The sequence below is a fragment of the Sturnira hondurensis genome, unplaced genomic scaffold (assembly GCF_014824575.4).
Source record: "Sturnira hondurensis isolate 20B ecotype Veracruz unplaced genomic scaffold, ASM1482457v3 Scaffold0004136, whole genome shotgun sequence".
Classification (NCBI taxonomy): domain Eukaryota; kingdom Metazoa; phylum Chordata; class Mammalia; order Chiroptera; family Phyllostomidae; genus Sturnira; species Sturnira hondurensis.
The window spans coordinates 14455459-14473048 of record NW_028076767.1 but is presented as its reverse complement, the minus strand read 5'-3'; the positions used below and the strand labels follow the sequence as shown (position 1 = coordinate 14473048).

Here is a 17590-nt window from a genome sequence, read left to right as displayed (position 1 = left end):
ATATAGTAGTATACCAATACAATGTGTGTTGTGTCAATAAATATACAGCCAAATTCTAGCCTTTGGCTTAAATTTTGCCCTGAAATGGCACTATTCTATGTGGCCAGTACCAGGAATTGGCCAAACATCTGGTTAGGCAAGGTGGGGGTCACTGTTCTTAGTTTACCCATCTCTCTCAGCAAAGGAGAGAGCCCTGCTGGCACTGCAGTTGCAGGGCTATTTCCCTCAGGAGGCTCCCAGTTGGTGCAACTTGTTTTATTTATGAATTTTAGTCCTCACTAGAGGATATGTCTATTGATTTGAGGGAGAGAGAAACACCAATGTGAGAGAGAAACACCGATTGTTTGCCTCCCATATGCACTCTGACTGGGGATCAGACCTGCGACCTAAGTATGTGCCCTGACCAGGTTTCAAACCCACAACCCACCTTTTGGTGCACAGGATGATGCTCCAACCAACTGAGCCACCCAGTCAGGGCTGGTACAATTTGTTTTAGTTATAGGGATGCATCCCGACCTATGGTTGATGGGAGCCTAGCAGCTTTCTTGGAATTCTGTCTGATTCTAGCTATAAGGAACTTAAGTTCACCATAAGACATAGGTTCTGACATATTCTAGACTTTGGGACAATATTACTGGCTGCAAGATAATATCTGCAAGGAGGGAGGACGACCTTTATCTGCTCTTTTCACCTAATTTCTATCCCATGGCACCTCTCCTGGTTCAGAGCTCAAGATGACCTGAAGTTCCTTTGTAGAATCCTTTACTTAGAATGGTGCAGGCAGCCACATAACTCATGCCATTACTTGAGTTGCTGAGAAGTATGCAGCTTTTCAGGAAGGCATTCTTGGAGCTTGAAGCCAAGCAGTTGCCTCAATGACTGCCTGATTGTTTCCATTTAACAATTTGGATTTTCTCCCACAGTCACTTTAGTGTCCTCAGTTAATTGGTGTTTTATGCTTGATTTTCACTTTCAGAATTCTCTCTCAGCATTATGAGGATTCAATGTCATGATGTAGGCAAACGTTCTTGTATTGACATGTTTTGTTTTTGCCTAGTGGAGAGGTAATGCCAGAATTCTGAGTTCCATGGGAATAGAGCCAAGAGATGTTTGGCTTCTCAGTCAGAGTTAGTGTCCGTGGGAGCGGATCTGCGAAAGTCTGGTGGGGGATCCATGGCCAAAACCGCATAATCAGATTTTGTTGTGAATAGTGTCCTTCATAAGACACTAGGAAAAGAGAGAACATAACACTTAACAGAAAAAATCATTTTCATATTAGAATAAACTTGCATGGTTAGGAAATGAAGAGGTGAGTTGGTAGGTTAATCTTTTTGCATTTTTGCTTTAAAATAACCTTTAAGATTTAATTGAATTAAATTTATCTGTTGTCCCTTCCCAGGAGGACTTTCTAACAAATCTCCGTAGAATTGGAATCAGGGAATATGTTTTAGATTTCTAAAAGCTAATTCTAGTGAAGTGTTTTGCCTGTGATGCATGCATAAAATAAAAGAATATTTTATTCAGGTCGGTTTTTAAATAAAGTAAAATACATGTGTGTGTTTTATAAAAAACATTACCTTTATTATGAAGCAGGAATAATAACAACATAGTATTAATTTTTTTCTGCTTTACAGTAATCCAAAACTGAGATAAACTAAAACTAAATATGTATGTCTTTGTTTCATTGCCAGAGTATGTATTTCTGTATCAGGAATATTTTGTATAAGGTCATTTCATTGCTAGAGTAAAATATTCAATCTTTATAATAGATTATTAGGCAGTTGTGTGTTATTATTTCACATACATTACGTCTGTCAAATAAATTGGGCTACTTCATATGTAAAATCTTACATTCTTGAACATCCTGTGATTTTGACAGGATGTACTATTCATTGAGCTGTTTGATATTTAATCTAATATAAGCTATGCAAATATTCCCTCTATCTTGTGTTTTAAATGGGAACAAAGATGGTCTTGCTATTAATCTGCCTACTACCTAACAAAAATGTATTCATTTTCCAAAGACTTCCTCTGTAAAATTCCATCCAGACATGAATGAACTAAATTTAGTACCATTTTTCATTGCTTGACATCTTACTCAAGAATGACCAAAATTAGTATAGTTTACTTTGATATGTTTTGCAGTGGGTAAACTGGAACTGAATAACCATGGAAATGAAATTTCAACACTACATGTCATATGCCAGGCAAGTCATGACTTGCATATCATGTTTTAGCCTATGGTTTAATTTATTAGTTATATTATGGGGTAGTATTTTTTTATTTTAAAAAGTAATCATTTGTTATTTTAAATGGATTTTTAATCATGCTACATTTTTAACAAGTACTATTAGGATGAATGATTAAGCAAGTATAACACTGATTTATATTTCTGTTTTTAATTGAGGTATATTTTGTAGATTTGTATTTCTTATATAAAAATATAAATGCTGTATTTACTTGGCAAATTTGATTTTTTTCCAAGTGAGAATTTCTTCTTTTCAATAGTTCATTTTTATTGGGTTTTTTTTGCATTACCATTTATCTTCCCTATACCCTCTTCTACCTCCACCCACCCCTCTACGCCCCGCCCCTTCAATCACCACACTGTTGTCCATGTCTATGAGTTCTTTTCCATTTTTGCTTGATCCCTCCACCCCTCCAACCTGCCTCCCCACCTCCAGAGCTCTCAGCCTGCTCTCTATCTATGAGACAGATAGATAGACCTGTCTCTATTTTGTTTGTTAGTTCAGTTTGTTCATTAGATTGTACATACGAGTAGAATCGTATGGTGCTTGTCTTCTCCTGACTGGCTTATTTCACTTAGCCTAATGTTCTCCAGGCCCATCCATGCTGTTGCAAAGGATAACATTTTCTACTTTTTGTGGCCAAGTAGTATTCCATTGTGTATGGGACATTGTGTAAATGTCCCATAATTGTTCTATCCACTCATCTATTGATGGACATTTGGGCTCCTTACGGATCTTGGCTATTGTGTGGATTAATTTCTTTTAGTCTCAATTCCCTCTATGAGATGGGTATAGTAATAATACTTAACTTTCCACATTATGGACATAATATTATATCATTAATGTGAAAGTACTTTGAAAACTAACTAGTAAGTATTATTTTAATTTTGTATCCTTATACCCAATAAAGTAGTAGTTTTAATCACACACTACTGTAGATTTCCCAGTGGAGTCTACTTGTCCTGCCACAAAAGAAATTGGTCCTGACACTTCCTTTCATGGTCAAAATTGGTTTCAAGAGAGAGCTACCACATCATAAAGTGGATGATGTGATCCTGGGACCCTATGATAAAGGTGACTATAAAGATTGGGGAGCAGGTCCTTGGAAACTGAGGTGTTCCTTCCTCACACTTTCCGCTGTAGAGGTCAAGGTCTCCAGTTATATTTACTCCAAAGCCTAAGGTATGTTAATGGACCTACTGACCTAGAGTTTTGAGTTATGTATATTCATGGTCCTGGAAGAAAGTAAGTTCCAGTATATGCAACTGAAAGTGGCCTCACCCCACCACCATAGTTGGCTCCTTCTCCCAGAGGGGCAACCTGCTTACAGGTCCAGGCTTATCAATGTGAAGTATGGCAGTATTAAAATTAGGAAAAGAACTACACCTTGTATGAGTGGGCATTGTTGCAATATCATTGATAGTTAAAAATCACATTTATATTAATGGTAAATTATGTACTTAGGAACCATGAACTAGATAGAATTTTAAACACTTGTAACTGCTTTACAGCTTACCAAACTGATGAAGGGTGGGGAAGAGAGTTCACTTCAAAAAGATTTATGTACAGTGCTGCAGGTACAGATTTGTAGGCACTTTATAATTATTTTTTCAATTCAGCTTGAAAACTGATGCCCACAAACCTCAGATAAATGTGACAGTATCATCAAGTGCTAGAAAAAAGATGCAGCTCCCCTGTGTCCCTGTGGCTTCAGTAGAACTTGTAACTCTAGGACCATGTACCCTTGCCAACTGCAATCACTTGGAAATTGAACCTATGAAAACATATAAATAGTTTGCAGGTCAAGATAAAGAGAAATGAAGCAGATAAAAGTAGTTCTTGCTTTTGTATGTATAAAGCAACTTGACTAGGACCAAATTAATAAGAATTTCAGTCATAAGAACTAGAGAAGCAGACCTAAAATTCCCAAACCAAACTCTTATGCTAAACCATAATAATAAAGTGAAAATCAGAAATCTAGAATTAACCTTCATAGTATAAAACTGTTGTGTTTTTCGAAAAAAGGTGAAAACACTTTAATATAATTTATATTGTTTCTACACATTACATGTAAGAAATAATTTCACTTAATCATAAGTACAATGAATTTGATTAAACAAAATCCTAATTTACAGAACAGAAGTAAATATATGCAGAAATATATTCATTATTGAGTTATAAAACAAAATTAACAGTTCTTGTTAAGATATCATCAGTTTATTACTCTGTATTTCAGATGATAGAATGAAATCATTTTGGTATGCTTAATAATACTTGTAAGTATTAATGGAACGTTGAGATTTGAATACAATGACAGTAAACCATTGAAATTTCACATTCACATTATACAGCCATCATCAATCCATAAGTGAATGTTAATAATGTAAAAAAATATAAAATGATTGTAATATAACCATCTAACCATTAGCATATGGAGTTTTAAGAACACTATTTAACTGCTAATTTGCTCTGAAATATAAGCAGTTGCTTTTCTGTCATATAAGACATCTTTGTGCCTTAATACTTAATTTGAAATGTCCTTCCTGTAAAAATATACCAAAGTAAACAAAAAAGGAGACATTTATTTACAAAAAAGTATACATATTATATAAATGCAATTGTTTCAAAGTCTTTTTATGTGATATTGATAGAATCTGTCATTTTCATTATTTTGTAAAAACTGCAGTGTTGCAAAGGCTGTAATTTTTTAATTTTTGTCATTTTGAAATTTTGGTGAAAATGAATACTTTCTGTCTGCCTTTTAAGATAAATCAGTTTCTCCAAGTATGCTACAAAAGTTATTCTTCTTTTAGTAAAGAAAACCCGTTCCCCATTTGGAGGTGCATGAATGCACCTGAAGAAAGGAAGAAATCATTATCTCACTGAATGTTTTTACTGGATAAACCTGATAACATCAACCATTCAGCATATTGTATTAGCACCATTGGCATGGATTGTTAATGTACTGTACCAATTATAACAGGAATGGGAACTTGCGTATTGTGTACCATCCCTATTTTTGTGGAATTTCATCTTACCAAGTATGCTATCATACAATATAAATTCAAGTGTATAAGGATGATTCAAATGGTGGTATATAACAATCCTGCATTTCACCAATACTATATATAGATTTTTCTGTAGATACTAAATGAAACTCTAAAGAAATAGACTTTAAAGCGCACTCCTTTAATTCACTAGAACACAAGGAGAATTGCTTTCATATACCTGCATATATTGTAATATATATATGAACGTAAGTGTAATTTTATCTCCTACTCCAAAAGCTCTGGAAATCATAAAGCTTTTATGATTTATGATTTATTTTGATGGTTAAATGCCAACCATTGCATATATTCTCTCTTTTAATTTATATACTGTAGTTTACGCTTAAATGACTGTAGCATACTATAGGCTTGTAGCCTGTGGTACATAATTTCACAGTTTCAAACTTGTTGCAGGGAAGGCCTTCCATGTTTTAGGAAGTTATGAACCAAATATAAATTTCATGAGCACCCACAGCGATCTACTACCATGGCTGGAATTTTCCCATAGATTATTTGTTCTTTGCCATTAAAATACAGCATATTAATTGGAGACATCTTTGTGGGAGTGCAGCAGGGGCCTGCTGAACCTCTGGGGTTTGCTTGGTGTACAAGATGAGTATGAGGATATTTTTGCAAAAATACAAATTCACACTCTCCAGAGCAGTAATTGGCCTTATATCTTTTGGGTGCAATAATCCAATCCCATCCAAACGCTTCAAAATCCACAGTTAGAGGGTAACGACAGCATCGAGATTCCGTTGAGTGCTCATCACAGTCAAGTCCAAAATCTCTTCTGGACCTTTTTGGTGTGTCTGTTACCTTGATTTCTAAAAATGGATTCTATGTGAAAAGGAAAAAGCAATCAGTAATTTGCAGAGATCCTCAACACTTTCCTATCTCAGGAACTCATTATTGAAGAAAAACTAATCATTTGCTTATACCATATTTATTTTTTTAAGATTTTTATTTTTTAATTGGTTTTAGAGAGAAAGAGAAAGAGGGAGGGGGGAGAGAGAAAGAAACATCAATGTGAGAGATAAATGTTGATTGGTTGCCTCTAGCACACAAGGGATCAAACCCGCCACCCAGGCGTGTACCCTCACTGGGGATCGAACCAGCGAGCCTCCAACGGTGGCTGCACTACACTAGCCAAGGCTATACCACATTTATTTTTATAAGTCAGGGCATTAAGAAATTTTAATTTACACTAGGATTGATTCTTCCCTGATAGCTCAAACATATACAGCAGCAATACCAATTTCCTTGTGGCATATCATAGATGCTTTGAAAATATTTATAGAATATTTATGAGAAGAAAGAGAGGGAGGGAGGAAGGGAAAGAGAGAGGGATGAGGTTAAGTTACTCCCCATCTTCCTTCTTGTTGGTCACATATGTAGGCTAAATATGTCTGATGACTCCTGGAGAGACAGGTATACTCATCCGTCCTCCACTCAAGGAAACTTGGGTGTTAAAGCCAAAACAAAACAGTTATCTCCCAGCACTGTATGGATTATAGTGGGAAAAAGGAAGGTAGGGTGATGGAGGTGGTGGTATGTATAGTTGGTTGGAAACAGAAACTTTAAGAGAGGGAGGGACAGATTCAGAAAAAGATACAATATTTCCTTTTTTCACTGAAAAATGTTTCTAATCAGATATTTAAACAGTCATTTTCTAATCCTTCTCTTGCTCCAATCTTTTCATGCATTTGAGACTTTTTTCCTCTTACATGAAAAATTCTGGGGAATATGTCATATTGACCACCTGTTTAATAATAATTAAAACCTATCACATTAAAATGCTCCCCATAAAAAAGAACACTTTCTTAAATTAGTAGTTTTTATCCTATACCAAAATCAAAATAGACGAAGTATTCATTGTTATTTACCATTATAAAAGCAGTAACATTATTTTGAGAGTCAAAAACATTTTATATAGCATATTTAAAGAAAAAGAGGTCATTTGGAAAACTATGTAATCTCTTCAAGAATGTTTTCATTAAAGTAGATCTGACAGTATGACTTACTAAGAACACTGAAAAGATAACATTTATTGCTTACAAGTATAATCTTTTGTTGTAAATTATGTCAATAGGTGAAAGTAAAAAATATGGTCACATTAAATAAGTTTTTGAAACTATAAACACAAGCATAGGTAAGTGAGAAAAGTAACTCTAAATTTATACTAGGTTTTAAAGTTATTTTTATTATTTTTATGATATATAAGGTATTGTCATCTGCTTGGCCTATAACTAAATTAGTTGGCATTGCCTAAGTAAACTCCTGAATGTTTACTTTTGAATGATAAGGCAGTTCAAATAAGCTAAACAGCACAATTAACTAGCCTGAACATTGTATTTTATTAGCACAATTCACAAAATAATCTATATATACATCAGTGAATTAATACCCTATAAAATAATGCATATAATTATCATTAAGGACCTTAACTATAGTATGTTTAATAAAATATAAGACTAAACATATTGTACTTAATTACTATAAACAAAAGCATTTATTTTAATTATAACTTTTAGAGATTTTTTTCTACTTTATTAAGCCAAAAAGTTTCAGTACATTACACTCTTCTGGGGGGGCTAGTTTTAATTTCTCATATATGTACTAGAAACAACTATGAAGAGAGAGCTGCCTAAGAAGTTAAGAACTATGGAATAACTTTTTAAAAACATGCAAAGTAAAAGTATCAACAGGGTGTTTCATAGAATATGAAATTAGATACCTACTTTTATTGGATATTGGGCTGCCATTGGGGTAAGATACCTTCATTTGGCTTATGAGCATAGGAATTTGGTAGTTATTTCACTATTACTCATTCACATTATGGTAAAAACATAACAAGGTTGTTAGAATGGTATTTTCACTTATCACTTACCAGCCCATCTTCTCCTGGTCCTGGGAAGGTTACAGCAAGATCATGACCATTCTCATCTAAAGCCTTGATTTCAATGCCTAAGTTGGATTCAGGTTGTTTGAGCCAATTCTGCAACACTGTCTTCACATCAATGCTCTGCCAAATACCAGTGCCTGGGTTCATGTCGAGTTTCAGAGATCGGATTCCAGTATACCTTGTACCGTCTTTCATGGGTTTGATGAGTCTCAGGATTTGCACAAACACCGTTGTGGGAGTCTGGACGGGTCTCAGATAAATCCACAGTTGGGCCTTTACTACTTTATTGAATTGTATTTTAGAGCTAAATTTAAAGAAACAACATTTGGGTTTTCCTTCCACTTGTGTTAGAAGATCAGCTATAAATGAATCAGAGAAGAGTTATTGAAATTATTTATCATATAAAATGAACAAACCCCTGCATAGTAACTGGAGAATATGTTTTCTATTGGATTAATGAATGTGTATTTGGTCTTTTAAAATTAAAAAACTATGTAGAATTTCATCTGTAACTCAGAAAAATATCAAAAAAATCACTCTAGCTTTATCAGAATTTTTAATATATGTGTCTTTTTCAGCTGTTTATGGGGCATCAGTTCACTTTTGGAAGAACTGTGGATGGAGCAAAATTCTATGAAGGAATGAACAGTGGATGAAATTTTAAAATGATGATGATTAGAGAGAACAAGAGACACCGTGGAGGAACATCCACTTAGAATTCTTTGGGAATCTGAGTAGTTACACTTACTGAGCAGCTGTACCAATCAGTCTGGAAGAAGGAACCCTTCCCCCAGGCCTGAATTACCTGGGGACAAGACACACTGAGCAGCTAACTGAGCCTGGGGAATTAATAGAAAATATAGTACATCTGTTATGTTTTGGCTCTGGAATAGCCTTTTAAGGGATCAAAACTAAGCAGGTAATTAGCACCAAAAGTGAAATGTTAAATTCAAAAGTTAGAAAATATGTCTTTAGTGCCAGGCTGTCAGTGTAAGCAGAAGCACTTAAAAATTTCTTTCCTCTTGTTTTCCCATGATTGTTTATTAAAAAAAAGCAAAGCTATTTCAGGACTATCTGATAACAGAGACTTAAAGGAAAATTACTTGTTGCACTATATCCAGATTAGTTAATAAGGAAAATAATATTTTGAAACTATGTGAGTACAGTTCACAGTGTATGAAGCACTGTATAAAGCAAGACCACAAACACATGACACAAAATCTTCCTTGTCATGCTTTCTCTCTTAACGTGCCTGTCTCCCTTCCTTTCTTTGACTAGAATTTTGAACTGACTGCAGAATGCATTGTATGAAATGTATTTTCTTCTAAAAGCCATGTAGATACTACAGGTAGTAGTCCTTCCTCCCATAAAGAAGTGAGTAATATTTTAGAAAGCCATGTGCCTGCCTGGAAATGTGCACACTGGGAACTCACAGCAATAGTACCATGGTCAAGGTTTAAGTAGGACTTTGTGAGCCATAACATACTCAATTAAAATGTTTATTTCTTAGGTATTTTCTGATAATTAGCTCATGATCTCATTATGCTATGTTTGCTTCATCATTGCTGTTATTAATACATTACACTTTTTAAAAATACTTTTTCATTATTCTCCAGTGTAATAGCTTTCAAAATTAAATATTTTAATTTGTAAAGAACATAAAAAATGTGAGAAATAGTTTTGAATAACAAGTCATTCTAAGTTTTCAGCAAGTGCTCAAATGGACTTAAACATCTGCAGATTTCTTCCTTTATTCTTAGTGAAAAAAAGTTGTTACTGCAAATGCATATTGAAGCAACCAGATGCATTTATGGAATTTTATATAAGTTTTAAACATTGCATGTGGTATCCCTCAGAAGTTGCCTGGTGGTATTAAGCTGTGAAAGCATAAGCATGTTTATTTGTCACCTTATACTAAATAACATTAATGCGTTTGCAAGCATGTTTAGATATTAGTCTCATTAGTATATTGCTCATGAAATCTTGAAAAAAAAAAGAAACCTCTTTTCCCTCCTACTTACATAAAAGCCAACAGCTTGTTAAAAGAGCCTGAAAATAGATCTGTTTCTCATAAACACTAGAACAACAGTCAGCAGAATTGTTGATATACACTAAGAGGACTACTTACACTCTGTAGGCATGGTAATGATTGTTTCTGTCGTGGCATGATAATCATCATCTTCCAAGGAACCATCACTGCTGTCATCTCTCTGGACATCGTACTGATCAATCAGTTCCCGGAGTGGAGGAGCTTTGGGCAGAAGTTGTCTTATAGCATCTTTGCTGATGTTAGGAGCTGCTTCTAGCCGAAGTTTACTGAGGATTTGAATTTTTATGGCTTCTATTCTTGAAGATTTAGTGTTTTGTCTCCAAGTGCATGCATTACACAGCCCCTCTTTTTCCACATTTTCTTTTTGCTCGCTGTTCTCATTTAGATCCACTGGGCCAGCAACAATCAGCATAAACAGGTAAATATAAACATAGATTTGCAGTTTTTGCATGATTTTAAAATCAGTACAATCTTTTCCTTGTTCTTACTTTCTTCTTTTACTTTTCTTTTGCTTTTGAGTAACGCCAAGCAAAATTGTAATGTCTCTACAGTCGAAGAGACAACTTGCCACACCAGTGAATCTTTTATACTGTATTCCAAGTGGCTTTTTATATTCCAACTTTGATGAGACAAGTGTCGTCAGGATCTATGATTGGCTCTTGCTCCACAATGAATCTCGCTGTCAGAGGTTAAAACCCTGTCTGTCACAAGTCACGAAACAGTATTTTGTTACAGCCAAGGGTGAGCTGATTCATTTGAGCACTTTATAAAAGAAATAAATCTACAAATAATGAAAGGTGTATGTGACATTTGAAAAATTAAGTCTATATAAACAATAATGTAAGCTACAGTTCACTCTTATTAGTCTTTATATGGGAAACTCTTAAGTTATAATTTAAATAAGTATTGTAAATCTTAATTCACACTGCATGCTTTAAAAGTTGAGATGTTACTTCCTCAAGAATTAAAATGATTTTATACTATTTGAGCAAGCATTTAAGTAAAAAATTATTTGTTATTTGTTATATTATAGTATTTTTAGTCATGTGTAATTAGGAAAATATAAATTTAAATTAGGAATATCTCAATGAAAAGAAAAACCAGGATTGTAATATTAGTAAAAGATTTTCAGCTATAATTTGAGAAACTTATTTCCTTGACTAAATTTTTAGTACATGTTGAAAATCATCATAATGCACATGAAATTATTTTTAAATTATTTAATATTTTATTTGTACAAAAACTGTGCTTAATTTTTGACTAATTATTGTTATTATTTCCTATTCTAAAACCACAGGCTAATATTGCTCAGAAGATGTATTTCTTCATTGTTTATTACCAAGAGGATAATGTCAGCCAGTAGAAAATTCTCTGAACTTAGGACAAGAAGATAATGGATTTTATGACTGGTGATGTAGCACTTATTGCAATTTGCCTCAAATTTCCAGTGGTAAAAGTAAAAAATGTATCTGTTCTCTATAAGTTACATCAAAATATTTAGAATACATAAAGGGAAGAGCACCATAATAAAAGAGTGTTCATTTTTTGTGTTTTTTTTTTGTTTCCTAACTATGAATAGGTTTGCACCCCTTTGCCAGTTTTTTATTTTGACCAGAGGGCAGACACCTGGCAGGGATTTAGGGTTAGGTCTGAGAGCAGAGAATAGAGCTTTTTGTTCTTTATATTTAAGTGGCCTCTGTAGGGATCAAACTCTCAACCTTAGCTTTCGGAGCCGCAAGATCTAATCAAATGGACTATTAAAGAGCTAAACAAACATAGGCAGCAAGAAACAGAAGCTGTTTCCAGGCCACAGATTTCTTCTTCCTACTCCTCTTTGGAGAGCTATAGACTCCTAAGAGAGTTAACATATTACTTTTTTTTTTCCTGAGAGAATGCAGTGGCTCATATCAAATAGTAATTTTTTAGGTCACTACCACTTTTGCACATTGCACACTAATTTACTGCCTCAGTGCACTAAAATGCAACTCAGTAGCCTGAAAAGTTAATGCATTTTCATCAAATTCTTAAGAGGTATCTACATCTCTTGAGAAAAAATGGCCTTACATAATGCATTAGATTTGCCCATCATTAAAGATTAAGGAAAACCAGACACAAACCAGATGCCTTGAAGGATTTCAGAATTTCAGATACTCTTTGTTGTTGGACAATATTAAATCAGGCTTCTAAAGTTTTGTTTGGTAAATTTATTTTTAATATATAAATCTTTGTAATGTTATAATAATTATAACATGAAAAGTCAGACCTCTTTAAAACACTATTTTTATTAGAATTGCACAGTAAAGCTCTGGAGTCAGACCTGAGTTCAAATCTCAACTGCCAATTCTAACTATGTGATAATGGATGAGATACGTAAATTAGCTAACCTTCAGTGTCCTCATAAAGTTTGGGGGGAATGTAATTTAATAATCCATGTAAATTGCTGAATATAGCGCCTGTCATATAGTAAGTGATTGATAACTGGTACTTGAGTGCTTGGTTTTTGTTTCATGCAGAGGGGTTTGAGATTATGCTTAAACTTATCCTCCACAAGAACTAGAACTGCTTCACAGTATAGCTGCCAATTATATCACACAGGCTGCTTTTCTGGGCCTCTAAGTTAAATAAAATTTTCTAAGGCAGCTTGATTATAGGACATGTTTCAGCTCTTTATTGTTACTTCTTGGAATAAAGAAACCATGGTTGTCATCTCCACATATGGTCAATGCTCATTTATTCATGGATTCCATATTTGCAAGTTTGCTTACTTGCTCAAATTTATATTTAACCCCCAGATCAACATTTATGATATTTGTGGTCATTTATGCACATGTGCAGAATGGTAAAAATTTGGGGCCTTCTGACACACAGGTTCCCAGATGAGGTCACACAAGGCAATTCTCTGCCTTGCTTCAGCTCTCATGCTATAAACAAATGCTCTTTTTGCAGTCTATTTGGTACCATGTTTTTCACATTTTGTGTTCCTTTGAGGGTAATTCAGTATGCGGCACAGAATGCAGATGATGCTTTACTGAACTGTGCACTTGAAACCTGTATTGTTTTGCAAACCAATGTCACCCCAGTAAATTAAATTTAAAAAATAATAAGATAAAAGAAGTGAAAGAAGTCAGACAAAGACAAAAATATAAATGTAAATGAATAAAATGGTCCCCAAGCAGAGTGCTGGAGTGCTGTGCTCCTAAGCTCAAGAAGGTGGTGATGGAAAGCAGAATAGTGGTTGCCAAGGGCTGGAGGCAAGGGTTGGGGGTGAGGAAGCTCCAGTTTAATAGACAGAGTCTCAATTGGGGAAGATCAAAAAGTTCTGGAGATGGATGTCGATGGTTGCACAACAATGTAAATGTGCTCAATGGCACTGAAAAGTACACTTTAAAATGGTTAAATGGTCAAATTTATGTTAAGTATATTTTAGCACAAACATTTTTTTAAAAAGAAGGTTATGATATGACTTAGGAAGAAAATTCATTGTGGAAAAATGTGTGTTAGATAAACTTAGTTCAAGCTTGAATTATAGTGCTTTTGGCCTTGAGTTCTATGTCAATGGATTGACAGTAAGATTTCTTTAAACAGAAACTGATATAAAACAAGGTTCTATACTTATTAGTTGATAAAAATGTTATGAGCAGGGGCTCACAGGAACCTAACCTTGTATTTCCCCTAGGAGCAGTGGTTCAGTTACCACTTATTCAGTGTTGGCAATGACCTTGCAGAATATAACTACCATGAATAATAAGAATCAACTCCTCTAAAGGTCAGTAGTGAATGAGTCAATGAAGTGCTGAAGAAATTTTGAGAACATATATTGCTTTTCCAGTGGCAGCGATTGCAACTGCCCCAAGGCCCCAGAGCAGGCAGGTTCACCAGCTGTAGGAACCTTCACTGTAGTTGCACTGCTGGGGAGCCTAACTTTGGCTGCTTTCAGCAAGGAGACAGGACAGTGTGTCATTATTGTGCATGAGCGGAGACATCCTTTCTTTTTTATAAAGGTTTTATTTATTTATTTCCAGAGAGAGGGGGGAAGGAAGGGAAAAAGAGAGTGAGAGAAACATCAGTGTGTGGTTGCCTCTCACGTGGCCTCCACTGGGGACCTGGTCTGCAATCCAAGCCTGCGCCCCGACTGGAAATCGAACCAGCGACCCTTTGTTCACAGCCCATGCTTAATCCACTGAGCTACACCAGCCAGGGCTCGAGACATTGTTTTGTTGACTGGGAGAGCTTGGTTGACTTGCATGTTGATTTTGTTCAGGTTGGTCATCATTAAAAGCAGTTTCCCACAAGAGTTAGGATTTAGGTGGACAATGTCTTCACAAGACTTGTGTTTGCCGTTTCCTCTCTTCTTCTTTGTACTGGCCTTAACATCTCTGTAACTATTAGTAAGGTAGCAAGCAAATTCCCCTCACCTCTGTTACAAATGCCAGAGGGTGTTTCAAACAGCTTTGAGAGTATAAAGTATACTTCCAAAAAATGTTTATTCTTTACAGTCTTGGAACTATTTGGTGCACTAATGTAAAGGCTTGCTAGTTCAATGCTGTGGTCAAAGAAAGGAGAAGGAGACTAGGAACTAAAGTGGGAATGGAGCATAAAAGTTTTAACTCTATTGGGGGGGAAACCCCAGAAAGTTGTATTTTACTGATCACTCCTGCCATTTCCTTGCACTTTTGTATCACTCTATGCTGGTGCTTAAGGCGAGGAAAAACTGTAGAGTGCTCAACTCACATAACCACATGAGAAGGTAGTCATCTCACATTGATGATACCTGATTATCCATGCTTTCAACAGATTATGGAAGAAAAATGAACAAAAACAAAAATATTCTTGAGTGAGGGAACAACACTAGAGAAATAGAAGACAGGAGACCTGGAATATAGTTTTGGCTTTGCAGCTGACATTTTATGTGACCTTGAATAAATCAGTTAGCAAAGACTTCTCTTAAAAGTGTATGTATTAATTTACTTATTATTTTTTAAAGATTTTATCTATTTATCTTTAGAAGGGAAGGGAGAAGAGGAGAAAAATATCAATGTGTGGTTGCCCCTCATGTGTCCCCTGCTGGGAACTGGTCTGCAACCCAGGCATGTGCCCTGACTGGGAATCTAACCGCTATCCTCTGGTTTTCAGGCCCGTGTTCAATCCACTGAGCTACACCAGCCAGGGCTTAATTCACTTATTATTTTATGAAATATTCTAATGTCTATTTTGTGCCTGGCACTGTGCTAGATTCTGAGGAGAAAACAATGAGCCAGACACCAACAGTCACCATCTTCATGAAACCTACAGTCTAGTTTCTTCATGTAAGCAAAATATGAAAAAATTTGATGAGGTCTGCTCTTCAGTTCAGGTTTATTCCCTGAGGCAGTAATTCTCAAACTTTTTGGTCTCAATATTTTTATACTCTTAAAATTATTTACAATCTTCAAAAGCTTAGTGTACATAGGTCATATCAATCAACATTTAACATGTAAGTTAAAATGAGGAATTTTAGAGTATAGGCGTATACAAGCAGTATTCTGTCTGCTGAGAGAATGATGGCGTCACATATTGTGGGGCCTCTGGAAAACCCACTGTACACATCAGAAAGAATTTGAATGGCAAAAGAAATCTTAGGGTTGTTATGAAAATATCTTTTAATTCACAGATTTTCTGCAAGGATCTGTACTCCAGGGATTCCCTGGACTACACTTTGAGAACCATGCCTCAAAGTAACAATTTTTATACTACTTTAATCGAATGTTTTCCCCTTCACTCAAAGTCCCCTCCTACTACTACCTATAACTTTGCTTTTAACAAGACATCAAATGGTCACTTTGAGATATTGTATATTTATTTACTAAGATGTAATTATTGTCAGAATGGAAATATAAATACTATTGTATTGTGATCACCAAAATACCAAATTGTAGGTTAACTAGAGAACATCTGTACATTTGTCATTTCTAGGATATAGACCGAGCTCTGTGGTCTTGAGGAATTCCTTGTGCCCACTCTTCAAGTCCATCTTGAGATGATAACATGCATTTTATGGCAATGCCTCACAATAATGTCCCAGTTGGTAAAGTTAGAGGTAGAATTCACTCAGAAAAACTCCAAAAATGCTATTTCTCTCCTCCTTCCTTTCCAAAGTGGGAAGACTAGTTTATTTATTGTACATTTGAAATACAGAGTAAAAATAAGTCATAAGTTGGTTTATTTTTCCATTGAAAAAAGATACTAGACTGAAAGACTTGGTGTTAAAATTGTATAGATTGTGCCCTTCTCTATGACTACAGTTTTCAAATGTTTGCTTTTGTTTCCTTGCTTATCCTTCCTGCGCTCAAATAGACCACGAGCTCTTTCAAGGTAAGGGATTATTTTGTGCATTTTTTATCTCTTCAGCTGCTGGTCCAATACTTGCCACATTATTAGGTTGGCAAAAGATGTTTACTGGATAGTAGAACCAGTAAGTAAATTACTTTATCCTTAAATACAAGAAACATCAACTTTCTAATTTTTCAAGACATATGAGTAGTATATATTTACAGATTTTCTAAGTGACTTTAGTGTGTTTTCAGTTTGTTCTGCCTATGGTTGACAGCATTTATTTGGTCCTCTGACTCAAACTGGTAGGGGAGACTGGTGGTCCTTGCCACCTCTAGTCTTTACTAGAGCACTGGGCACATTTAACGTTCCAGTGGAGCTGTTGCATTTAATCATGTGTGGCTCTTAACAGGAACCTTGAAAGAAAGTGACCATGCTGGCTGTGACACCACTGTTTAAGACTACTGTAGCTCTTACCCCAACACAGGTCATATTCATTTAGGGAGCAACAAAGGTAACCAGAGTTCTGTGTGTGTGTACCTACATGTGTGTATAAACAAGGCAAAAGCATGTCAATATGCCTTGACACAGTCGGGAGAACTGTGAGCTTCTGTAAATGTGTTAAGTCTTCTTCCTTCATATTTTTTTCTGTAATGTACTAACTTTCTCAGTGATCCTTCTCTCCCTGCTTTCTCCTCATACCAGCAGCAAGGAGATTTCCCCTGAAATTGTGATACAGTTTATTACCTCAGTTTAACCCAGGAAGGCATAGCTATTTGAGCAGCCGTCTAACATGGGCCAACAGTCAACCTATTTTTCAGGATACTCTCTTGAATGAAGTTCCTTGCCTTCTCAAGTTCATCTTTTAGTTCCATAAGTAATTTCATAAAACTTAGCTTTGGGGGCATATTTGGATCACCCAGATAGCCACCTTACATCTGAGTACTATGTCAATGTCTTCATGTTTTACAGTGTCTACAATCAGTGTTTGCAGGTGAATTTCTTTACGATACTCAAGTTGGCTTTGAGT

General features: G+C 35.3%; 1 protein-coding gene across 1 annotated transcript; it reads right to left on the bottom strand.

Annotated features, from left to right (window-relative positions):
- Window positions 1-4407: 4407 nt before the first annotated feature.
- MSTN (myostatin) lies at window positions 4408-10893 on the bottom strand. Its single transcript, XM_037043762.1, has 3 exons — window positions 10330-10893; window positions 8187-8560; window positions 4408-6136 (listed from the first exon to the last, which is right to left on the bottom strand). The coding sequence occupies exons 1-3, from the start codon at window positions 10700-10702 to the stop codon at window positions 5756-5758; spliced, it is 1128 nt and encodes a 375-aa protein (XP_036899657.1). The 5' UTR covers window positions 10703-10893; the 3' UTR covers window positions 4408-5755.
- Between the last annotated feature and the right edge of the window lie 6697 nt (window positions 10894-17590).